This window comes from Aricia agestis, chromosome 9 (assembly GCF_905147365.1).
Source record: "Aricia agestis chromosome 9, ilAriAges1.1, whole genome shotgun sequence".
Taxonomy (NCBI): domain Eukaryota; kingdom Metazoa; phylum Arthropoda; class Insecta; order Lepidoptera; family Lycaenidae; genus Aricia; species Aricia agestis.
In genome coordinates this window covers 11,920,107-11,946,235 of record NC_056414.1, presented here as the reverse complement: position 1 = coordinate 11,946,235, position 26,129 = coordinate 11,920,107, and the positions used below count along the sequence as shown (strand labels likewise).

The following is a 26,129-nucleotide window of genomic DNA, read 5'->3' as shown; positions in this document are numbered from 1 at the left end:
AACAAAAAGTTTTCAACGTTCCTGGATCATGAATGTGTATTAATAAAAATGAATTATGAGTATCATATTATAATAAAAATCTTAAATACAGTTTATATTTTATGTAAGTACACAATACAGTAACAAATGAGAAAACAAATTTAACATATTCTGCTTTTTTATGACTCATTCTTAACTTTCGTTAAACTTCCTACCATTGTTTTTGTATTGTTTTCTCATCAATATTGTACCCATTATATTTCGTTGACCTAAACAACATTGTTATTTTATCGCATTCTTTTCGAATGGACTTTATTCCAATGGTAAAGTATATCTGGTGATTGAAAAATCAGCACTTACTATACAATAATAATAAATTACAAGACCACAGCAACTAATTTTTCCCCATTGATTGGGTACCAGTCACGTATCTGGCAACCCGATTATCTACGTACACAATATTTGTGCATTGTTTTACACACACTACAATATTGAGGTGCCGCATTCGGGAATCTGTGTTTTCTATACAGCGCGGTATCTAGTCGAGCGCGCGCGCGAGACCAATCATTTATCTAAGTCCCATACTATTACCGTTTTAAATTTGGTTCCTTTTGATCTGTCATGTAACGTCAGCCCAGTACCGCTCAAGGTCACCTAAATATTGCAAATGTATTGAAATGTGTACAACTCGGGCGAATTAACATGACACCTGGTTCAATTGACGTTTCTCTTAAGTACTGAGTGCAAAAAAAGTTTTTTAATTTTAAGTTATTTAAAAAAAAAATACGTTACCGGAACTAGTTATTTTTATAGGGCTACACTAACCACAGTATTAACCAAGTACGAGTTGGACTCGCCCAAGGGTTCCCCAGCAGGAATACGAGGTTTATGGATGCGTCCGATAATTTGTATCTAGCTTCATATTAATATATTCCGTGAGTAGCTAATTCATACCACAGACGCACGGCAATGTTCAAACGTTAATAAGAATAACAAAAACTTAACAAATTTAACGTTCAAACGTAACAACTAACAAATAACACAACAAAACTCAACAAAAATCCAAAAACAATAACCATTAACTACTAACAAATAACTCCGAAACGCAAACTCAATAACACACGTGTAACGGTAGCAGATATAATATGCTAACGCTACTGGACGCGTACGACGAGAGCGGGGTGCTGCGCGGGGAAGCGAGGGAGGGGTAAAATTTAAGCCAGGTGTCAAGTTAACTCGCCCGAGTTGTACCTAAGGTACACTTTTTTGACAAGTATTGTGGAGCATGTTTTTTGACGGAGTTACTTTTCCTTAGTTTTTATTATTCGTAGCTTATTTGTTAGTAATAATAGTGTCAGTACTCAGTTCAATAAATAAATTATAAAATAGTTGTTAGACTGTTATCGTTGTTGTACTAGACTTGTTGACATTGATTAGTATATTATTTATAATTTTAGCACTATTTAGGCAAAAAGTTATAGGATATTTTACGTTATAATATTTACAACAACATGTTGCTGCAACAAGTTGTAGTAAATGTTGCATTATTTAAGTTGTAACTTGTAAATAATATATTTATAATATATAACGTAAAACATCCTATAACTTTTTGCCTAAATAATGCTAAAATTATAAAAAGTACTTATAGTAATCAATGTCAAATTTGTCAAGTCGACAGTCGACTTTTGACTTTTGTGTACCTTCCAGAGATTTACGCTAGAAAGTGCTTTTTGATAATGTGGATCTAATAAATATAAACCACAAATATGACTGAAGAACAAGATGCTAAAGACTCTCAATCGGATTCTGGTAGTAAGACGTTTTCGAGTAAAAATAAGGACAAAAAGGGAAAAACGCTTCGACCACTCACTAAGGTAAATTTTATCATGCTGCTAACAGCATTGTTTTTTCGGTTATTTGTGGTGCGTTCGTGTCCTATTTTAGAATATGTTGCAGATAATAGTTCGGCGTTTGCCGCCTACTATGACAGAGGAGGCGTTTCTTGAGCAAGTGTCGCCAATTCCTGAACATGATCATTTTTACTTTGCTAAACCAGATCTATCCCTTGGCAATAATGTTTACGCTCGAGCTTACATAAACTTCGTGAACGTTGATGATATTTACCTATTCAGAGACAAGTTTGATGGATATGTTTTCGTGGACGAAAAAGGTAAGTACACAATATAAAGCTTTTTTGCCAGGGACATTTCTTTTTATACTCTTACGGCCTAATATTTGATCTATCTCTGGTTTTGCCCTACTAGAGATAGCAATAACTCACATTAGACATTAGATACATATATTTTATGTCAATTGTGAGCTATTCTTAACTCTAGTAGGGCAAAACCAGAGATAGATCAAATATTGGGAACGGCCGTTAGTGAACTACTTATGTTCACTCATGAAATATTTATGTTTTTTTTTTTATTTAAAAGCTTTTGGTTATATTATTATAAAAATATCTTTTTAAACCAATGAGTTTATGCCAAATGCAAGCTTATCCATTTTTTCATGATAATAACATAGTTTTTACCACCCAAACATCTTTAGTCTAAAGTCTTTAGTAGTTGCTTCAACTCCCAAGCTGTTGAATTCAACTGTAAACAACAGATTTCCAAGAATCTGCGATGGAGGGATTAAATATCTTTCTCATAAAATACAGATGTATGTATCATGAAAAGATAAAATAAGAGTAGCTAATACATCATTATTCTTTGATAATTTCAGGTGTTGAGTATGTGGGCATAGTAGAATATGCTCCATTTCAAAGAATAATCAAGAAAAAGAAGAAGAAAGACCCAAAATGTGGTACTATTGAAAGTGATCCAGTATATCAAGAGTTCATAGAGAACTTAAACAAAGAACAAGAACCTGAGAATCAGCCAAAACTTGAGTATTCATATCCTGTTAATGATAGTAAGTTCAAATCAAAAATTATAATATAATTATAGACAACTACCTGCTGTAACCCTAATATTTAAACAAATGTTGAGTTCATGGTAATTTTGATTTGATATGACATCAAAATCATGTAATAGTGCATAGGCCATATTGATATTTTTTTATTTATTGCGCTTTTGTATTAATGATGCAGTACACCTTTAGTGCAAATAGTCTTCAAGCTATTTAACTCATCAATCCCCAAGCAGCACCCACACTGCCGCATAACAATTGAAAATCTATTGTGTCTGTGATTACCACGATCGAGGTATTACCACATGTTTCCAAGTTTGTTTGGTTTTTATTTTGTTCACTTAGTGTTAAGATATCACTATTATATTTTATACTATCAATTTAAAGAACATGTTTTTATTTCATATTTCCAGCGAGTGACAAAAAAATTCAAACAACACCTTTATTGGAATATCTCGCCTCTCGTAAACTTGACAAACGCGGTCGGGACGAGCGTAGGAGACGAGAAAATGACAAAAGAAAGATGAGGATTGAGAGGAAAACTAAGGACATCAAGGTACACTTAACATTTGGTATTTTTTTTTTCATTTTTAATCATGTCTACTTAAATGTTAATGGAGCTTTTCGTACAAGTACAAGCCTATTTAGGAAGACAGTCACTGTTTCTAGTTGAAATGCTATAGTATCTAGCCACCGACCCAAAAGTTAAATCTCATAAGATATACAATGTACATACTATTAAAACCATTTTAATAGTATGTACATATCTTACGACACTACTATATTCCTAAATAATATATTAACAAGTATAATTTTAAATGCAGAAGTCAGGTGAATTGTCAGAGGACGATATGTGTGAAAATTGTTGTACAGAAAACAAATCACTTATCTGGTATTTAAAAGAAGAAAAGTATCGAAAATGTAAAATTAAACCAAAAAATAAATTAAATACGAAAGGAATACATGATTTCAAATGTTCTCTTTTGGACTGGGAAGCAAATTTTCCTGCTCTATGTACTAAACCTCATAGTACTTTCACACTAATGTTTAGTCAAATCTGTAATGATAATTTAATGGAGTTGAATCAAAACAGTGGCGGTGATGCGAAGGTTAAATTATATGAAATTGGTTAATTTATGTAATAATAATTAGTGACAGCTAGCTAATTAGTTGTAGATATGAATACAATGTCAATATCAAACTTAAGTTTATTTTTCCTTGTATTTAATCTTGAAAAAGTTGTTGTTTGTCAACAAGTAACAGTGTAAAATATCTTCTGATTGAGTAGATTCAAGTATTTTTATAATTATTTGAGAAATAATAAAACTTACAGGAGGAAGAGTTTGGAGACACTGACTTCAAGAAAATCAAACCTCGGGACTGGGAAAAAGATAAAATTGATGAAGATAGTGAAATAATCACTGACAGTAAGGATGGACTAATTTTTGAATCTAAAACATACAAAGAGCGTAAAAATAATCTCGGTTATATCGGCGATAAGAAAAAGAGAGATGAAGAAGTGATCGAAGATAAGAAGGATAGAAGAGATAGAGACAAAGCTAAAGAAATTCCCCGCGAGGCGAAAAGTAAGAAGTATAGTGACACCAGAAAGGAAAGATTCCAAAAAATCGAGCCTAATAAACCAGTCAGTAAAATAGTATCTACAGATGTAAAACCGAAATTGAATCATGATGATATAAAACCTTTTACACAACTACCACAAGTTAAAACAGACAACCTGTCTAAATTCTTAGACACAAAAGATAGAAAGCCCAAGGTGCAGGAAGTACAAGACAAAGGGAAAGAGGATGATGATGATGATGATGAAGAAAATCATAGTGACGATTTACCTAATGGCCCTAAAATGAGGAGAAACAGTTTAGACTTTGGAGAATTTTCTGTTAAAGATACATCCCTATTCAAAAAGCAAGCTTCACTCGAAGACAGGAGTAAATCTACAGACAGGGAGGATGATGACAAAGAAAAAAGCGAAAGCGGAGATCGTCGCTCCCTCAGGAGAACAAGAAATAAAGTAAGTACTTAAATTATTTCTAACTTTGGGGCAGCCATCTATTTTTACTGACGTTTTCGATCCATCGAAATCTACCTACCTATCGCAACTCATATGATTTTGGAGTTCGAAGAAACAAGTGCGAAATACGAATCTTGCTTATTTTTACGCTCCAATTAGATTAATAGGGGAGTTGACAACTTTTTAAAAATAGTTTTAAGAGCTTTAGTTGTTTACAATAATACCTGTAAATTTATATTTTATTCATTATTATGCCCTAGAATGAGTTAAAAATTATTTTAAATACTGAATTCAATATATGTCACAAAAACGCGGCATTATGGTCACGTGATTACGTGTGACGTCATCGTTCATGAAACAAAACAAGCGTAGACAGAGCAAAAGTGAGTAACGGCCGTTCCCAATATTTGATCTATCTCTGGTTTTGCCCTACTAGAGATAGGAATAGCTCACATTAGACATTAGGGACATATATTTTATGTCAATTGTGAGCTATTCCTATCTCTAGTAGAGCAAAACCAGAGATAGATTAAATATTGGGAATGGCTGTAAGTGTTTAACCTAACAACTGTCAATTTTGTTTGACACTGAACGATGATGTCACCATATGTCACTGCTTCAGATTGGCGTTTCCAATCACGTGACTTACAGTTAATAAATCCAATTTTTTTCAATGTAAAATAAAATAAATCAATAATTATTTTTTCGTTATTTGTATTGTTTTAGAGTTTTTATCAATAAATCTATAAAATTTAATAATTATTTTAAAATTTTTAACATACTGTCAACTCCCGGATTTACCAATTTTTATCACAGAACCTACACTGGATTCAAATATCGAGCCAGTATCTTACATTTCTTAACGGCCCTTTTATATAAATATTTTTTACCTAAACGGCGTTATATTTCAGGATCGCCCCAGCCTGCCGATATATCAGCCGGGCATGGGTAAGTTCAGTAAACAACGTCTGGCAAAAGAGAAGGAACCCGGTACAAAAGTGAACGATGGCGAGAAAAAAGACACTTGAGACGGACACAGCGTATTGGACATTCAACTGACATCCAGAGATGGCATTCAAACTTAGCCGGTAAAGGGAGATGCCACTGGGACGCGCTCGACTGAACATTATTTTTACGTGAATGCCTTGACGTTTGGTTTTTTATAATTAATGCGGCATATAATATTTAATTTGTGACCGACTTACAGTTTTGTTTTATTACAATGGAATATAATTCATTTATTATATTACGTCGTTTTATTCGGTGTCTTGGGAAATTATTCTATATTTTCAGTCAGTAAACGGCTTTTAAAATATATTATCGAGTTTAGTTTAGGCCCAATCGTAAGAGTAAGTATGCGTCCTAATCGCAAATAAATTTAGAATAGCGTATCTAGTTTAAATAAAACAACGATTTACAAATGAAATTTATTATATATCACAGAAAAATAGCCAATTACATAAGAATATTATGTGCAAATTAGTAAGCTTTAACACAACAAATTCAAAATACAATAATAAAATATGTTCTCGTAAAAACATAATAATAATATCTTCTTTGGCAATAGATTTGGCATACAAATCTTAACTTAATTACATAATATTATGTTACAAAAATAATTACTTAATGCATTTTATTGAAGAGGTTGGACTGCAACTTTAAAAAATACCTTAATCATGCGATTTTTTGTAAAAAATCTTAAACTTAAATGTAATCTAGTCAGCCTTGTGACATTCAGAACATTACAACTATAGCTATAGCCCAGTCATGTGCTTTCCACATGAATTCGTATCTTAACCATAAAGTTAATATACCTAGTGGGATAGAGCAACCATCTCGAGCTGTCAAACGTTTTAAATTAAACTTTAAATATAAGTTTTTGACTATATTGCCATAGTTAATCGTGTACTTGAAAGAACGTCAAAAAATACTTGCCTAGGTAGCCTTAGGTCAAATGGCCAAAATATATACAGTGTGTAACAAAAATAAGTGATAATACTTTAGGGTGTGTACGTGTTCCTTGTAGAGAGTTCACTGTGAAAGTAGCAGCGCTGAAAGACGTTTTTTTTTTTCACTTTTGTATGGGCAAGGGCCCGTGCGAGTTTCCCCATACAAAAGTGAAAAAAAATTTTGGTCTTTCAGCGCTGCTACTTTCACAGTGAACTCTCTACAAGGAACACGTACACATCCTAAAGTATTATCACTTATTTTTGTTACAGCCTGTATACTTATTTTGATATATTTTGGCCATTTGACCTTCAGCCAAACGCGTGGTAAAATCTGTTAACTATTTATCGAATCGAAATAATTTTGATTTTAGATTTTTATAATACACTTAGTTCCGTTCGGTTCGGATTTGGAAATTTACCGCGATGTCATTGGTCAACGCTCAGTAACAGGAAAACAGTTTAGCGATAGTGTCTCATATCGATCATAAATAATAATAATTTACATTTTATTCGAATCTAGAACCTCGTACCTATCTTATCCGTTATCACTACTTATAGTTTCTAGTATATCTACAACACGTAGAAATAAACTTGGCGCCTTCTTTCATAGAGTTCGTTTAAACGACGTGCCTAGTTAAATTTGGCGTGTTATGCTCAATGTTCAGGTTAACACGGTAATGTGCGATTCCTATTACCTATGTTAAAGTTTAGTCTATTATAACACCTACTTAATTATTTATATTGCGAATCAGAGCCTTGTTATCAATCCCTGTTTTTTACAATATTTGCGTAGGAGAATGCTTTATCACACCCTGACTTCGCATATCTACCTCATCACTTCACATCCATCTCTCTTAAGGAAATGCTAGGATAAGTCGTTGAGTAGTATGGCGGTCGCGTTCGTGTCCCCAGACGTTGATTTTGGAGGGGTTTTCTTGAGTTTCTTAGTCTGAGCGACGTTATGTCGATGCATGATGTACAGCAGTAGGACGAAGCCGATGAGAAACCCAGCCAGACCTCCAGCTATCGTGAACCAGGTGCGTCTGTAGGTTTTCACCTTCTGGATCTGAAAAAAAAGTTTTTTTTTTTAATTTGTTTTAGCGGCAATGAAAATTCGGTAAAATGGATACCGTACTCTCTGTATACTTATTTCATAAGACAGACAGACTAACGTAACTCATTAGTTATAATATTACACAATATGTGCTTATAATGTAAGTCTACTCTTTACTCTGCTATGTTTTTATACATGCATGTTCTTTTCATCAGACTTTTTAGGATAGGATACCCATAAGCTTGGGTACGGAACGCTTGAAATTTACTAACCTCAGTGTAAGCTGAACGGCACTGATGATAAGATATATTCAGGGATTGTGGTATTTCGGGCTCTGGACAGGCTTCGAATTCTGAAAACAAAAAAAGATATACTTAGCAATAATACTTTTACTACAAAGCTTATTTGCTGTCATTGCTGAAGTTATTTAGAAAGAAAATGAAATTACCTATGTTCATTTTTTTATGAAATAAGAGGCCAAACGAGCAAACGGGTCACCTGATGGAAAGCAACTTCCTTTGCCCATGGACACTCGCAGCATCAGAAGAGCTGCAGGTGCGTTGCCGGCGTTTTAAGAGGGAATAGGCTAATAGGGGAGGGTAGGGAAGGGAATAGGGTAGGGGATTGGGCCTCCGGTAAACTCACTCACTCGGCGAAACACAGCGCAAGCGCTGTTTCACGCCGGTTTTCTGTGAGAACGTGGTATTTCTACGGTCGAGCCGGCCCAGTCGTGCCGAAGCATGGCTCTCCCACGTCTAATGTAAAATAGTTTTTGAAGCAGTAAATTAATTGGTTTTTTGGAGATGACTGGCGTAATGATTTTTGATGCCGATCAGTTTTTAAGACTATTAATAATAAATAGTATCTATAGATCTTACCTCTAGAATTTAGTCTGCTGTAGTCCTTCAGTTGGAAGTGAACTGGTTGCTCTCGGAACCATGATATCGTCATTTTCAGGTCGCAGAGGCTGATTTTGTCTATGGATTCCGTCAGGTCCACATTCGACAACTTGCACATAGAGCTGAATGTCCTCGCGTCTAAGGAAGTCAGCGGATTGTAGGAGATATTGTAGAAAGACATCTGAGGAAGTATTCCGAAATCTGGCAACGATTTTAACTTACAATCGGACAGATCTAGAATTTCCAACGGCGCTTTGATGGGCTTCTTTATATCTAGGTTGTCTAGTTTAAGATGCAGCAGAGGATTACCACCCAGGTAAAGTATCCTCAGTGATCTCATTTGAAATATCGACTCTGGGAGTTCCAGAATAACGTTCTTGGACAGATCTAAAGTCTCGAGATTAGTGAGATACGCAAATGCGTCTTTATCTATTGAATATATTTGGTTCTCTGATAAGTATAGTAATTTTATGCTCGTGTAGGATGAGAGAGTGTCGCTTTGGATTTCCTGTAGCCTATTGTCGCTGAAGTCCAGGATCTGAGAATAGAATGGATATGGTTTAGAATGCTTGTACCACTGTCCAGGGCCGGATTTATATTTTATATTAGTATATGCCACTTTAATTTTGCCGCCATTATGTACGAACACTGCCGCCATCCTAGGACGCTACCGCCCCCTAGGCTGCCGTAGGACGCTGCCGCCCATAGGCCATGGCCCATGGCCTATACTGCCTTTACTATACCTACCTACTGCCTTTAGATACATATGTATATCTCTCATAAGTCTCAATGTAGTATAATTAATGTGGAGTAGGTCAGGGATCGCTAATATTTAATTTTACTAAGTTGTACAAATATTTAAAAAAATGTTTATCATTTAATTGTTGTAGCTTTCTGCTGGTAAACGTAACTGCCAATTAATCTTAGATAAGAGCTGATAAGATAATTACCAACAATGATACAAATAATAATATGAGTGGTAAATGCATATTTCATTGCATGGGCAGTTTTTTGGTCGTTGGCTTTATTTCTGTGGGTAACTATTTAGGCTAATTATGTTGATCCTATTGATGGTATAGCTTGGTAATTATTTTTAAATGATATTAATGGCCCGCTAAACTTTCCTCCTGTACAAAATATAATTTATAAAAGCTTAGTGCTTACTGCTATAGCAACCTGGGGAAGAAAGAGAAAAACTAGAAAAAAATACCGAATGCTTCTCGCGTGCGAATAAAACGCTATCTCGTTTCTACAGGACCTCAAAATCGCGCAATGCTTTGTGTGCGAGTGATAGAGACAACTACTTGTCTCTATGTCCGACTTTTTTTTAATTGCTCCCTATTCAGTGACTTAATGATCAGGCACAGGAAAAATAAGCGTCTTTAGAAACTTTTCACATTCAAAAAGTGGCTTTTGGTCGATTTTCACTTCACAATTATAGGTAAGTATGTTTAACTAATTTTGCTTCCTTGGATGTTTACCTCTATTCCTCCCCTCAATGAGGGGATCTTGCTGAGGCGTAGCCCGGCGCAGTGCGCCCCGTACATGTCGTAGGCGTACATGTAATGACATCTTGTAGGGGTGGACGCCAGGGCCTCTATGTCCGTCAGGTCCTTAGCTCGAACCCATAGCGCGAGCAGCAGGGTGAGTGTTACAGAACACCGGCTTCTGGAAAAAACATAGCAAGCATTTTAAAATACTTCTTAATAATAAAATTACTAAGGTATTCTGATCATAAATTCTCAAAATAATAGGAGTGGTGATTGGTGAAATATATTTTTAGCCACCTCCTTAGCTCTTAAGTCTTTGGAGCTTGCGCATATACTTAGTATAAAGAATTTAGACCCCTGTTTTTTTATTTTTATGAAATAAGGGGGCAAACGAGCAAACGGGTCACCTGATGGAAAGCAACTTCCGTCGCCCATGGACACTCGCAGCATCAGAAGAGCTGCAAGTACGTTGCCGGCCTTTTAAGAGGGAATAGGTTAAAAGGGGAGGGTAAGGAAGGGAAGGGAAGGGAATAGGGGAGGGTAGGGAAGGGGATAGGGTAGGGGATTGGGCTGTTTCTTCTCTGATGATGACTAGTGGATTATTGGATATTTTTTGGTAGAGCTTTTTGCGATAGCATGTAGGATAGGCAGTAAAGGCCATGGCCTATGGGCGGCAGCGTCTTGGGATTGCGGCAGAGTTCGTACATTCTTCATAGGGGGGGCAAAATTAAATCAAATCAAATCAATAATTTCAAATCGTTTATTTGCTATAAAAGTGGTGAAAGAAAGAAAAGTGGTAAACTGGCCTATACTCATAAAAAATATAAGTAAATCTAAGAATTTAAACTTCTAACATAATAATAATAAGTTTTTCTACCCTTTTAAAGCGTGTACTACATTCTATCTCTACTCTGCGGTAACAAGCATCTCAGAGACGGACATATCGAGGACTTATCAGTCCTTATAGAATACAACGGGCATATTCTCTTCGAGACTTATCTTATGCCCTTTGACTTTAAACGCAGTCGGCAAGATATAACTTATCAGTTATCATGAATACTGTTCCTATAATGCATCTGTTTATGCATTTCTTCGGAAATTCCAAGTACAAATACTAATTAATTAATTATCTTTTCTTGTTTAATAAAAAATTCAAGAAAGCCTATCATACTCATCCTGACTCGTCAAAGTATTAAGAAGTAAGTAAGTAGGACTAGGTATTCAAAAAGAGTTTTTACTTAAAAATAACATACTTTATTATTGAACAGGTTTTTGTAAGTACCTATCGCATGTACTGCATTTCAAACGTTTGTTCATATTTTGTTGTTTCACAGGTTCATTTCTTTTAATTTTTTACAACAGTATGTTAGCATCACTTACAGCTTATAAGCTTGAAACTATATAACGGTCCATTGCGACGAAAAATATCAACAGTGTCTACACTAGTCTACAGTCTATAGTCTACACTACCTATTTATTAATTTTAAAGTAGCCACGGCCAGACACATGTCACCTGACGTGGGAGAGCCATGCTTCGACACGAATGGGCCGGCTCGACCGGAGAAATACCACGTTCTCACAGAAAACCGGCGTAAAACAGAGCTTAGCGCAAGCGCTGTGTTTGTTTGTTTCGCCGAGTGAGTGAGTTTACCGGAGGCCCAATCCCCTACCCTATTCCCTTCGGTCTTCCCTACCCTCCCCTATTCCCTCTTAAAAGGCCGGCAACGCACCTGCAACTCTTCTGATGCTGCGAGTGTCCATGGGCGACGGAAGTTGCTTTCCATCAGGTGACCCGTTTGCTCGTTTGCCCCCTTATTTCATTAAAAAAAAACTGTGGGCTGTGCTAGGCCTTTAACAGTAGATATTTTCCGACCTAAGTAAGACCACTCTTAATTCTTCAAAGCCCAAGCACATACGTGGTAGTTTAGTCCAGAGAATTAAACAAATCAATACCTCTGGGACTAACGATGTGTGGGTTTCCTCAAGGATACTTGACATCTGATAAAGCCTCATTGATATTCGTCTCTACCTGGGATCGCACCTGTCTCGAGTCCGAACCAAAAGTCTAACGGCCGTTCCCAATATTTGATCTATCTCTGGTTTTGCCCTACTAGAGATAGGAATAGCTCACAATTGACATAAAATATATGTCTCTAATGTCAATTGTGAGCTATTCCTATCTCTAGTAGGGCAAAACCAGAGATAGATCAAATATTGGGAACGGCCGTAAGTCACTAACTTAGTCTTACTTAGGCCCCGTACGCTTTTAACACGTTCGCTGCGTTATAAGGCTTAAACGCCCGATGCATGTACTCGCGCTCTGTGCGGAGGCGAGAAACGGCGAACGTCCCCTGGTGCGGAGGCTGTATAATGAGTATTTAAGTCACAGCCAAATCTATCCTGTTATTTTTTTTAAATAAAATATATCTTATCGTTTCTTCAATAAATGATATTAAAAATAATATGTCGATAACAATATTTCCCATCACTAAATCTCCTTTAAATAAACCTATAATTCAGTGTGGTATCGGGTTATAAGACCTTACATATATTTTTGCATGTATCTCTCAAGTAAATACGAGGAATCCAGGGCGAAGCCAGCACCATGAACACTAACTCTTCTACGATCGATATTGATTGGTGGATTTCCAAATTTTTAAGTTTTCGCATAGATACAGTCATTTATATTGGTCGACCGCTGCGGTATAAGGTTTATTGGCCTGTTAAGGTAACAGGCCAATAAACCTTATACCGCAGCGGTGGAGAGTTTAAGTATAAGGCTAATCGGCACGTTAACGCACCATATAAAAAACTGTCTCTTTTAGTCCCGCAGCGAAGGTGTTAAGTCGTAACAAGAGGACTTACCAACATATCTATATATTAATACGTGAGAGAAAAACTTTGTAACCCTTTTTACGAAAAATGGGGAAACGTAGGTGCATGAAATTTCGCACGGTTATAGTTTATATGGTGAAGGAGTGCATCGAGCTAATATTATTTTAAAATTATGCTTTTATCATATATATTTTTAACCCTTTAGCCGCCAAGGTCGGATATTTACGACCAGTACCACTACTCGGTTAATCTGCCTTGTTTGTTTGATACCACTGTATTATATTAAAATAATGTTTATACTTGGTAAATAGTTAACGAAGTAATAATTTACAATTGATTACACTTTAGTTTATTAATTAGAAGACCTAAAAATAATGTCCAAAGTTAAATAAATTACCGAAAATATTCTTAGAAAAGTGTATTGACGTCCAACGCCCGAGTCGGAAAAATCCGACAGTAGGGACGGGACGGGCAATGATTTACTGATACAAAAATCCACATAAATTAAAACATTTATGTTTTTACTAACTAATTTATTATAAAACAAATAAAGCAAAGGTTACTGAACAAATAAACGTGTTTGTTTTACTTAATTTATAATAAATATAGTATAACAATTTCAGTGATTGAATTGACGATTCAATCCCTAGCCTGCATGTTTAGAAACTAATGTTGTCAGCACACCCTGCGCCACGGTCGGAAAAAGACGACCGCTTCTGACGTTATAAGCGAGTGCCGCCTTCTAGAATTTTCCACTAGTGTTGTGCTTATGATGATGCTATCGATAAATGTGATTGTAGTGGATACTTAAATTAGAAATAAATTTACAATAAATTACAAAGTAACGCTTTCCTATCTCTGTCTGCTACGACATTTAGATGGAATTGTATGCGTGTTAAGGGGATGGGATATTGATCTACTATTGAAAATCTATATTTGTAGTAGGTTACATATTTAAACAACTCAATTATTTAATCCGTGGAAACTATGAAATTAATATTATTTGAAATGTAATAATCTACGAATAATAAAAACTAAGGAATCGTAACTTCCATACTATTACCGTTTTAAATTTGGTTCCTTTTGATCTGTCATGTAACGTCAGCCTAGTACCGCTCAAGGTCACCTAAATATTGCAAATGTATTGAAATGTGTACCTAAGGTACACTTTTTTGACAAGTATTGTGGAGCATATTTTTTTGACGGAGTTACTTTTCCTTAGTTTTTATTATTCGTAGGTAATAACTAATATCGGGAATTATGTCACTTCACTATTCAAGCTGTTTTTATCTAATGTTTTTGCCAGCGTTGTATATATACTAACAACATTATGGATTCAAATACTAGATATCAGTTTATACTTTATTTAAATTATAAATTAAGAAATAAATTATCGACATCGAAAAAGATAAGTATTGCACATCACTATTTGTTGTAGGTATACATTTTTCGATTTATGGTGCCGGCGCTAGAGGCACGACAATTGATTTTAAGCTCGGCGGTTAAAGGGTTAACAAATAAAACGTTACACACACTACGACACTACTACTAGGAAAAATGACAGATTTTTGAGTGACAAGCCTATGCATACGAATTATACTCTTTTATTTATGGTTGAAGTCTGTTGACAACAAGTTGACAAATTGATAATGGATTATTGTTTTTTTTAATTTCATTTTAGATAATAATTAGACAATGCTTAAACGGTCAGTCTGAGATCAGCTGAGTCCCAGAGACAAGAATTGAAAAAAACTATGATGAAGTCAATATTTTTTACAAAATATAGGTAGTAGTCTTAATGTCAAGTAAGGTCGAATTTCGACCACTGGGCGATCTCTAGTTGTATGAAAATGGCAGTGGCCATTGCACCGGCCGCGGTAGTCAGTAGTCCATTTGTTTGTTGCAGGATGTCAACTGCCAAAGCCCAAGGCTCTTGCAATTTCAATGGAATTCTTTAGTAAACCATACTTTGGTGCCTACTGCCTAGTTTACGCCATTCGATATACGGTATACACTACGACAGTATATATTATGTCTATGGTATACACCATAGCCCATAGGTACCAAATATTAAAACTAAATAATATGCCTACCTACGCATATTTAGGTTTCATATCAGGTTCCTACCTAATTTGTTTGCCTGTCTGTGACAATGCGGGACTTTCATTTTATGAGTAGGTTGATTCTACTTTTAATCTTTTAAAATCTTATACTTATCCTTAAACGAGCAATTCTTGTATACAAATATATAATTGGAATCTCGGAATCGGCTCCAACGACTTTCATGAAATTTAGTACCTATATAGGGGGTTTCGGGGGCGATAAATCGATCGAGCTAGGAATCATTTTCTAAAAATGATTCCTTTTACAAAACTGGCGTTAAAACTGTGGTGATTAAAGTATTTAGCTATATGTTTATTATCTTTCTTCTTTAAATTAATATGATGACTGGGTATATTCTGGCTGTACTTTTGAAGCTGTATAGGGTACTTTGTTGCCTACAAAGTTGAGATTTGCGTTCATTGACTGATTATAAGATTTAGGGTGGGTTGCACCAACTTACTATAACTATAACTGTAACTTTAACTACAATGCAAAATGTCAAATCTTTGGTTCTGTCAAATTCTGTGGTCAAAGTTAAGGTTACAGTTAAATTAGCCTTAACTATAACCATAACTTTGACCATAACTTTAACTTTAACCACGCCTCTGGTGCAAGTTGCAACCCAACCGTGTCTGTATCAAAAGTGTGTCATTCTGACTATCTCTTACCATCTCCATTAAAGTATGATATAAAGTATTTACATAGTATATTATCAGTATGTAAAGGCCTAAATTTACAAAACAGGAGTTAAAACTGTGGTGATTAAAGTGTTTAGCTTTCTGAATTCTGTTTATTATCTTTCTTATTTAAATTATTATGATGACTGGCTATATTCTAGCTTTACTTTTGAACTCTGGATTGGCCTATAAAGTTGAGATTTGTTCATTCTTTTCTTTTGACTTTTATCTTTTCTGTTGACTGATTATTAGATTTTGCGTCTGTGTCAAAAGTGTGTCTTTCTGACTATTCAATCTCCATTAAAACGTTTGGCATAGATATACTTTACGTCCCAAGAAAGTATATTTATCGCGAAAAACTTAAGGTTTTACGGCTTCGAATTTCTGCACGAAAAAGCGAGCAACCTCTAGTCTACGAAAGAGTGCAAAATATATTTGGTAAGTATACTGCAATCTACACGTGAAATGTATGTGTGAATTAAGTAAACTGTACTGAGTTCAGGTGAAAATAATTATTACTAAGATGACCGGATTTTCGTGAGATGTGAAATCTATTTCGAAAACTAGACGTCGAGATAACGAAGATTGAGGGTCTTGAGCTAGGCGAGTAGTCACAGTAAGCAATTTTAATATTAGGTGGCAGCAAAATATATTGCTAGAGAATAATTGAGGTAATAGACAAACGACTTTATGTTAAAACCAAAGTTTAAACGTTTACTAAGTAGATCCTAGATAAACTGAAAATAATCACTAATTAAGGGTCAGTTTACATTGAAACATGACGTGAAACGGTGAATTTTAAAACTCAACTTTTATTTACTGCACAAGAATTGAGAACTTGCCGTTAAAATTATGTTTGGCTCATTTAAAAATGCATCGTTTGGCATCCATTACACAGTAGGTTTTGCTGTCAGTTTTACTACAGTCATGGCTGTAAGTTGTAAGTTGTAACTGATGGATAACCTACCGTGTAAGAGAGTGACAGACGGTTGCATGAAGTTGATTGACGAAAATCTGGATATCTTGATTTTTGCTTCATGCAACCATCAGCCACGAATTTTGAGTGAGTGTTGTCACATCTGACACAAATAGGAAAAAAATTAGAAACGTATACCTTTGAAAATTTTGACTTGGACTGACATAAAACTGAAGAGAATTGAGTGACCCTCTAATACCATTCGTCAGTCCATCAGTCACCATCAGTCAAACATAATTCATGATTGACGGAATTGACTGTCGCTTGCATGAGCGTGTAATGGATGCCTATCGCATCGTCTCGTTGCAATGTGAACTCACCCTAATGTGTCTGAGTACGGCCAAAACGCGGTTAGTTTACCCTCAAAACCTCTTGAATGTGGAGTTCTTCATTCTGTTCAAGTTATCATTATTCAAATAGGCGTATAATTTAGCTCACTACAGTCTTATCAACTGTCTCTCACTCATAAAGCTACAATATAGAGTCATGTAGCATAATATTACGAGTATATCCATGTAGGTATATGATTACATGAATCGGTTTATGAGTTCATGTATTTGTCCTTATTATGAGGTTTATGATGAGATTCAGTAGACGCGTTTTGTAATACCTATTTAGCTCGCATGCATTCTAGAAACTAACCGTGCAACATCAAAAACATTGTCAAAATTTATTCCTTGTGTGGCTTACCACTAAAATATTTGTTTGCCACTAGATCATTTCTGTAACAGAAAGCCACGTAACTCCACTTTCATGTTAACGTAGTGAAATGAAGATCAAGTTAAATTCTGAATAAGGCCAGAGTTTGAAAAATTAGGCTTGTAGAGTTAGGACGTGTAGAGTCAGAAGGTTATGGCTAATGAGATATTATATAACTATTTGAGTTTAACAAATCTTTATGGGTGCAATAACTATGTAGAAATTAAATATGTAATTACATCGTTTTTTGAGATTTGAGTTTAAGCAATATCCTGCGATCCTTAACACCGCGAGGACCTACAACTCTTTACAGAAATTATGGGGTTTTGTGGCTCGTCTCGAGGTTTTGATGCGCAGGTGCAAACTTCAAAAGAAGTGTTGTTAGCCGAGATAAAACTCCTTCACGCTCCAAGAGCCAGATACTGATAACAGACCGCCAGTCAGAGTTCAACTATCCAGCCGCCTAAACACTACAATTACTCGCCCAGTCGTTCAATCCAAATTGTACATACGACATTGGTTAAAATTATATGTTTATTCAGATAACAAAACGTATGACAGCACGTGAAAACGCTTCCTGAAACATTCGCCGCACCTATAATTTGTCGACATTGTAATATAACTTTGTTACTGTCAGCGTTTATAATGGGAATAATTGTGGTAAAATTAATGGCAAATTAGAAGATCCAGCGCAGCGTAATGAGGATCATGTGATGGCCGTCTTTGTCACTGGAAACTACAATACCTATAGTCCTAACAGATATTGTGCTTCTGAGTTTCTATTATGATCCTTTTGTAGTCGGTATAAAGGTCAGTGTTGGAGGCACAGTAACTCTGAATCTGTACTTAACAGGAACTTGTCATTCAGTATCTTTGTGACTACAGTAATTTCAATGAAAAGTGATTACTCGCGAGTCCCGGTGTATGCTAACTTTTCCCATGTCTCTAGTCTCTACTTTTCGCAGCTTAATCATATTTGGCATCCTACTTAGAATTAGTCACTTTAATTTATGCATAAGTCCATTAGAGGCTTTCCTTTTCACAAGAAGCATCTTTTTTTATAGGATACAATCGTATACTTAAACTTATTTTACCAAAAACTCCAAAGATCCTTAGGATCATTCTCTTCTTCAAGACGAATTTAAGATTTCTGGTAAAGGTTTATCATATCTATTTATAGAAGTTGTTCACTTATCACCTACATTCTATGGTCTATGTTGTGACTATGATGATAGTGCTGTTTCATAATCTTTGTGGTAATTGACCATGCCCCAAATATGGTTGATACACTGCCCCCTATCTATAGTGAAGTTTAGCGTGCTAAACGATAACTCTACAAGGTTAAGAACAGTATTATCTAAAAAGTAACAACAAAATATATATAAACGTTACAGTGAATTGAAAAAGTGCTTCGAATGTTTGTAGATTTCTAAATAATATGTCGTCTTTGTTACTATGTTTTTCACACAAAAACCACAAGTATCGGTTGCCAGCGCTTTTTTAAAGGCTAAAATCGATATTGTCTTGAAAAAGTAATTTGGATTTTATTTATACGCTCAGAAAGTAATTTGTGCTTATATATTTAAAAGTGTATTCTTGTTCCCTTTGTCAAGCACTAAACAACACAATATAACGTGTTTTTTACTTTAAATAAACACCAAAGTAGGTATCTGAATCACATGGTCTAGAAACTGTTATCATACTGCAGCGAGACTCCAGCAAAGTCAACATCTTAATTGATAGAGGTCAAATTAATTTCTTAATAATTGGTCTTGGACTCCCTGCGAGTTGCGACTTGGACAATTTCGCGGAACAAAATGACTCAGAAAGTCAGAAAAATACGAACGCTTCGCAAGTCCTAAAATTGGGTACCAGTTTAGTAAAACACATACCTAGAAGGGTTAACACGGAAAGAAGAACTGCCTCCAAGACTTGTAGAAGACGCCGGGTACCTACGGTATGTTACTAGATTAGGATTTACGATACATCAAACCTTTTTTCATAGGTACTTATGAGTACCTACTTAAGGATTGTAGTGTCCAATAATTGGACTGTGGTCTGTGAGGAACATTTTTGCGCACTTCTGCCGTCTGCGGCTCATATCTCTCGATATAAAAAATAGATAAGGCTTAAGAAGGTAAAAACAAAAATAACACCAGAAGAAAATGTACGTCTTCTGAAGAAAATAAATGCCTACGTCGAATAATTGCCAGATCACGATAGATATCATTGGGCTTTTTCAATACTTCACGAGTGGACTTGTGTCTATTTGAGCGGAAGCGAAGGAGGTATTGTCCATACTTGGGAACCCCTGCGTATAAAAAAACAAATGAGAGTTAAAAAGGAACAAACAAACGACCATTAATTCACATAAAGAAGAAAAAAATTAAGCAGACTAGAACTAACCTAATAAGGCTATGAGAATTTGTTTTGGCCGACCACGATAAAGCAAAATTAATGTTTTTCATATTATTATTATGTGCATTAGACTGGTAGTGTCCAATTGAGCGGAAGCGGGACATTGTGAGGGCCACTCCTGCGCACGGTGCGTGGCGGCCCCAATTGTCTGATTGATCTTTATGACGACCCCGCCCATGCCAACGACCAAAGAATCGATTCGTAAGTATCGCTGTGCTGAAATTGCCTTGAAATTTTGTAAGGTCCAAAGCAGAAAGTACGCAAGCACGTAACTATAAGGGCCTGTGCCGGATAGGCTATCCACAACTTTTTTCACAGATTTTCCACTCTATTTGACAAGTTAAGTGGTGGATAGCCTATCCGGCACTTATCAGGAAGTGGTGAAACCGTGAAACAGGCCCTTAATCATAATATTAATTTGTATTAAATGCAACTCATTATTTAAAAAATCTACCTCTTTAAATACCCACTTAAATTTTTTATTATTGATTGTAGAGATCAACAGTTAGTACTTCACTGTTATTCGTAGTAAGTATTTAAATAATCGCAGCCAAGATGCATTGGATCCAAAATATTCGTTGATGTTTATCAAATTAAATATACAAAGCCAAGTAAATATACAAAGTAAGTAGAGGAATAAAAAATATTTGCTTCTTAATAAAAAAGTGTTGGTCCTATAAGAAGAAAAAAGTCCTTATTAAGACAGCGACACTTTGCGTATGTTAGCACGGTTGGTGAAAATAGGTGTTATAGAAGCATATTTTTTAGGGTTACGGAACCCAAAGGGTAAAAACGGGACCCTAGTTACTATGACTTCGTTGTCACTTGTCTGTCTCCAGGCTGTATCTGAAGAACCACTATAGCTAGACTTCGGAAATTTTCACGGATTAATTATGTATGTATTTTTGTTGCCGATGTAACAACAAATACTAATACAGACGGACAGACAGACAGACAGACATGACGAATCTATAAGGGTTCCGTTTTTCGCCATCCGGAACCCTAAAAATATAATAAAATTAGTATCTCATACAACAAACGTGGTTTTTTTGGTATTTTTTGCCCGATATCAATTATCGCAACAGGTAGACTCTTGAAATATTCGCAAAATCCTTAATTTTATTTGTACTTTCATAATAATGAATAATAAAATTAAAGTACAGTAAATATTTAAAGGGGCTTCCGTAAAATAAGCCTATTTTAGCTCTGTACGGAAAACTTCTTGCGCGAGTCCGACTTGCACTTGGCCGATTTTATTCTATTTAGTTTGATCATAACACACCTGTTAACATTTTGTTATTCTGTGAACCATGAACGTTTTGTCGGCTTAGTCCTAATCATCAAAAAACTTATCAGTACGCAGATATAAAGTTGATTCATTTTGGAGTGTCTAAGAATTACGTAGCATTTGCGTAGCATGTTACTATAGTTATGTGATGGGTGAATAAGCGTATTATTTTCCTTTACCGAAAAATTCAAGGAAAATTTCGTTCATGCGGTGCCTCTTACAAAAGAAATTCTAGCGAAGGAAAGGGTCTATTGGTTTATGATACTTCTACATAATAGGCACTTGTTTGGTTTCTTATTTTTTAATTCAGAACTAAGACTGAGGGGATATAGAAAAAATAGACACGTTATGATGGCCTTTGCCAAGGAGCAGGAAAATCTATTTCGTTAAAGAAAATAAATGGCGATCATGAGGTAAAGTTGCACAAGATTTTTGTCAGCTTTCTTTATATTAATATCATGTGTAATGTGACTAGATATTGCCAATAAAAATTGCTATTTTCTTCTAGAATCCAGGGTCTCTAAAGTTCCTGTGGTTTAGCGATTTGAGCGATAGAGGTGATAGATGTACAGACACGATTTCGTGGTTATAATGTTAGTTTGGATTCCCTTACGGTTTCAAGACATGGCTTATAATTCGTGGCGAGTATATTTTTTTTCTTTTCGTCGAGTTTTCAGACAACTCTACATGGTGTTTACCTTAAACTCTACATGGAAGTGTTAAGTTTGCATTGAATTAAATATTTATTATATTAAACAACTATATGGAGATGTTAAGTAATACTATTAAGGTCGGTAAATAAGTAGATGTGACAATTACAAGGTTCGTAAAATTACTTAGGTACTTAATAAGGAATTGAATGTTTGTTTCCGTTATTCAAAAGTTATGTGACTATTTAATAAGCATTGTTTATACAAAAGAGAGTAGACGTACTTAATATTTTATGGTAGGGTTAGGTATGAACCACGAGAAAAATTGCAAAAGTTCGTACAAATTTATGAAGCTTTGTGACCTGCCGCGTGATTCGGGCCATAGTACAATCAAAAAGACAATTATCTATTACCCTACCAAATACGCAGAATTACATAAAATAGAATTACCTGTACATCTTGTAACAAAACACTATGAAACACACGAGTTCACTGGTATCACTCGTATCATCGTACGCACCACATACTGGCACAACTAGATTGATTCAATTAGGAGATGTACTACACTACGAGATGTTCGGTGGAAGGATGAGGAGTCACTGTCGTATCTTTTATCACATCTAGCCCCCGCGGACGTATGAACAATACCGAATATCTTTTGTAATTGACTCCATATCTATTTACTCCGATTGGCCGTGCGATTATTTATTCTTGATAAACGCCTTTGTTTTTACAATTCTAAATTACAAAGTGATTTGGAAACACAATAAAATGCCTATTTGCTAATGACCGATGATATTTGAATAGCTATTAAACTTTTACTAATGTTTTTTTTTTATTATTTGTAAGCGTATAGGTAGTACATAAATGGAAAGAGCGCAGGATTTTCTCATTGAAACAATATTTTTAACATACAGTAAACAGTAACTAATTAAGGGATAGTAATCAATCTAAAAAATAATTAGTAGACACAATCATTTGATGTTATTTTCTAAGAAGTTTGTAATACTTTGCTATAATATTTCTTGAACATTTACTCTCCAATACTAAGGAGTTAGGAGGTGTCCACAACTGGTGAGGAGGTGTTTAGGGGAGGGGAGGGGGTCCAGTAAAATCTCATCTTATCTCACGTTAGAGAAAAAAATTACGTGAGATTTGCCGAGACGTAATTTTTTTCTCAACAAAATAATACTATTTTGGTCCATTTCATCCAGATTGTACGTACCTATGCTTAAGATATCGTGATACGAATAAGATCGTTCACAAATTCGTTCGAAAGAAAATCTAGTGACTGTCAAACCAAACGTTTACGTAAGAAACCCACATTTTGATAAATCTCACCTGAGATTTGGCGGGGGGAGGGGGGGTTGAATAAAATCTCACGAATTCTCAGCAGGGGGGAAGGGGGAGGTCAAAAAAATTCAAAAATACACCTCACGTAATTTGTGGACCACCTAATATAATATTGCTTGACCAATTTCCATGCTTTAGTTTCAAACATAAGGAATAGGAGTGAATGTAAATTATAATAGTTGTTATAGGTATTGTAATAGAGCCTACTGGTATGAAAACCTAATATCGATGATTTTCATCTATCCTACTGGATTTTCATGATTATCCTTTCTTGGAAAACCAAAATTTTTTTGGGGTTCCGTAGTAAACAAGGATCCCTTACAGTTTCTTCCCTATGATGCCGACAAAATGGTACATAAAATCTTAATTTTTTTATGGTACCTCCCCTACACAGTACACATCAAGCGGGGATGAAGTTTTTTTCGCGCCCACCCCATAGTGTGGGTTGTCGTTGGACTGTTTTTTTTTTTATATTATGAGTACCTATTCATATTTCATAGATCATTTTCCGATTTAGGGATCCATTTGTGAAATATTAAGTTTTAAAGTGGAGTCCCCAACGCGCGAACGTAAAAAAGCGGCCAAGTGCGAGTTGGTCTCGCTCATGAAGGGTTCTGCAGCAGCCTAAATACCTACTCTGCCTATGGGCACGCTCCACAGTATAATAATTATTATTATATTGTAAATAGAAAAAAAAAACGTACCTCGCTGATGAAAATCGGTGGGTACATAATACAGGGAGCAATTAAACCTTCCTGCCAAATTTTTTCCAGAGCTTAGGTATCTTTAGGAGAGTCCATTTAATCAAAAAAATTTGGTGTTATTTTTTTATGACAATATTTTATCCCATTTAAAATCGTTGCAGAACGGTCACCCGCGGCTGTATTTCTCAACATTTTAGTACTGAGAGATTATACAAGAAAAAATACGTGTATTTTTATTTTTAACAAGGATCAATATATCAAAATTTTTCAGGAAGGTTTAAATGCACCCTGTATATTGTCGATTGGACAAGTAAGATGTAGTAATGGGGGGGGGGGGGGGGTCCGGACCCCCAGGACCCCCCCCCCCCCCTTATATACGCCCATGGATGAACGTCCGCGCTGTCTCTTACATTTTGTACTGAGCCGAGTGAGCTCGAACTCGCCGGAAGGATATTTGGGATAGTGTGCGGGGTGGCGGTCCGGCGAAATTCAACTGTTTGGCTCTGCTCTGTCCCCATCAGACACGGCGCGGCGCCGGCACCGTGTTACGGCACGGTGCCGCGTACGGTGCGTCCCTATTCAGTCGATATTTGCGCTCGAACGAGAGTGCTTGTCTGGATAATGGATATGGATCGCAAAAAAAATATTCTCTTGTTGTTACTAAGACGAAGATTGAAAAAGAATCATTAAATATTTTTTGAAGTCGGTTAAAAAGAAACTTTATCTATTAATTATTATAGATAAAATTCCCCGCGGTATACATGACAATATTTGCATTACGCGACTTTGATATGTATTTTCATATTATGCCTCGTTTAAGTTTGGACACAAATTTTGTTCGGAAGTTTCACCAGAATAGCGCGCGGTGCACCGTACACGGCACCGTGTCACGGTGCGGCGCCGTACTGTATCACGGTGGCGGCGTCGTGCCGTAACACGGTGGCGGCGCCATGGGGACGCAGCCTTTCTGATCAGAATTCGGACAATGTGCGGCCGGGCTTAACGCTATCAAAGTTAAAGCGTTTAAAAGGTCGTTCGCTGCGTTGAGCATGTGTCCGTCGCGGCTGCCCGTCGCGCGCGGTCGCACTGTGCGCTCGCCATGATAGAATCGTGCGACGGCCGACGACGGCTTACCCGCCTCAACGTAGCGCTGCTCTATGGAATGACATGAAACAAGCACTCCTCGCGGGTGGCCGTTTAAATAAAGGGTGACAGACGTGCGAGTAAGTACGCGGACTTATGGCTCGACGATCGTAATCGCCTGTGTCATGTGTGTCAGCAAAGAGCCGCGAGCCGCGGGCCGCGAGTACGAGTCTGGGGGCATGGTAATCCAGTGTGAGCGATTCTCGTGTGTCACCGCACCGAAGCGAGCCGAGTAAGTTTGCGAACTTAAAACCCGCGTGCTTTAAGTTCCGAGTACGTCTATCAGGCCTTTAACGCAGCAAATGCTCTTAAGTTTTAGGCATCTGAATTCTGAACTTCCCCGGGGCAGGGTGGGCCGACAGGATACGGAAACAGCTGAAGTTTAAATTAAGAACATAAACTACGTATTGCATAGTACTAGCAGAGTAGACAGAATGATAGAGTATGCCGACTTAGAACTGATGTTGAAATTTTTAAATTTGACGTATTATGACGAAAATCGTTGCTAGGGTTGTTAACTTGTCACCTACGAATTCAAAACTATGACATATTCGCTGGACGTGTTCCTCTTTGGTCGTATTGTAGTTTATGTTTTGGCACATGCGATTAAAATTGACAAAATCTAATTTTGAAATCTTTATTTTAATATTTATTTTTAAATATTTAAAATAAAGACTTCAAAATTGGATTCTGACAATTTTAATCGCATGTGCCAAAACAAAAACAACAATACGACAAACGTAGTGATTATATTCTCTTTGCAATACGACCAAAGAGGAACACGTCCAGCGAATTGTTATTGTTTTAAATTCGTATAGTGACAAGTTAACAACCCTAGCGACGATTTTCGTCATAATACGTCAAATTTAAAAATTTCAACACCAGTTCTAAGTCGGTATACTCTATCATTCTGTCTACTCTGCCCCGGTGCAGTTCAGATTTCAAAAAATACGAATTTTCTGGACTT

At 36.1% G+C, this 26,129-nt stretch overlaps 2 protein-coding genes across 2 annotated transcripts; one reads left to right on the top strand and one right to left on the bottom strand.

Annotated features, from left to right (window-relative positions):
- Nucleotides 1–1,664: 1,664 nt before the first annotated feature.
- LOC121730047 (regulator of nonsense transcripts 3B) lies at nucleotides 1,665–6,139 on the top strand. The gene is made up of 6 exons (XM_042118833.1): nucleotides 1,665–1,853; nucleotides 1,936–2,149; nucleotides 2,707–2,895; nucleotides 3,306–3,448; nucleotides 4,226–4,924; nucleotides 5,836–6,139. The coding sequence occupies exons 1-6, from the start codon at nucleotides 1,746–1,748 to the stop codon at nucleotides 5,950–5,952; spliced, it is 1,470 nt and encodes a 489-aa protein (XP_041974767.1). The 5' UTR covers nucleotides 1,665–1,745; the 3' UTR covers nucleotides 5,953–6,139.
- A 982-nt stretch (nucleotides 6,140–7,121) lies between these two features.
- Nucleotides 7,122–22,632, bottom strand: LOC121730048 (toll-like receptor 2). Its single transcript, XM_042118834.1, has 5 exons — nucleotides 22,413–22,632; nucleotides 10,308–10,494; nucleotides 8,806–9,364; nucleotides 8,200–8,279; nucleotides 7,122–7,939 (listed from the first exon to the last, which is right to left on the bottom strand). The coding sequence occupies exons 1-5, from the start codon at nucleotides 22,418–22,420 to the stop codon at nucleotides 7,739–7,741; spliced, it is 1,035 nt and encodes a 344-aa protein (XP_041974768.1). The 5' UTR covers nucleotides 22,421–22,632; the 3' UTR covers nucleotides 7,122–7,738.
- Between the last annotated feature and the right edge of the window lie 3,497 nt (nucleotides 22,633–26,129).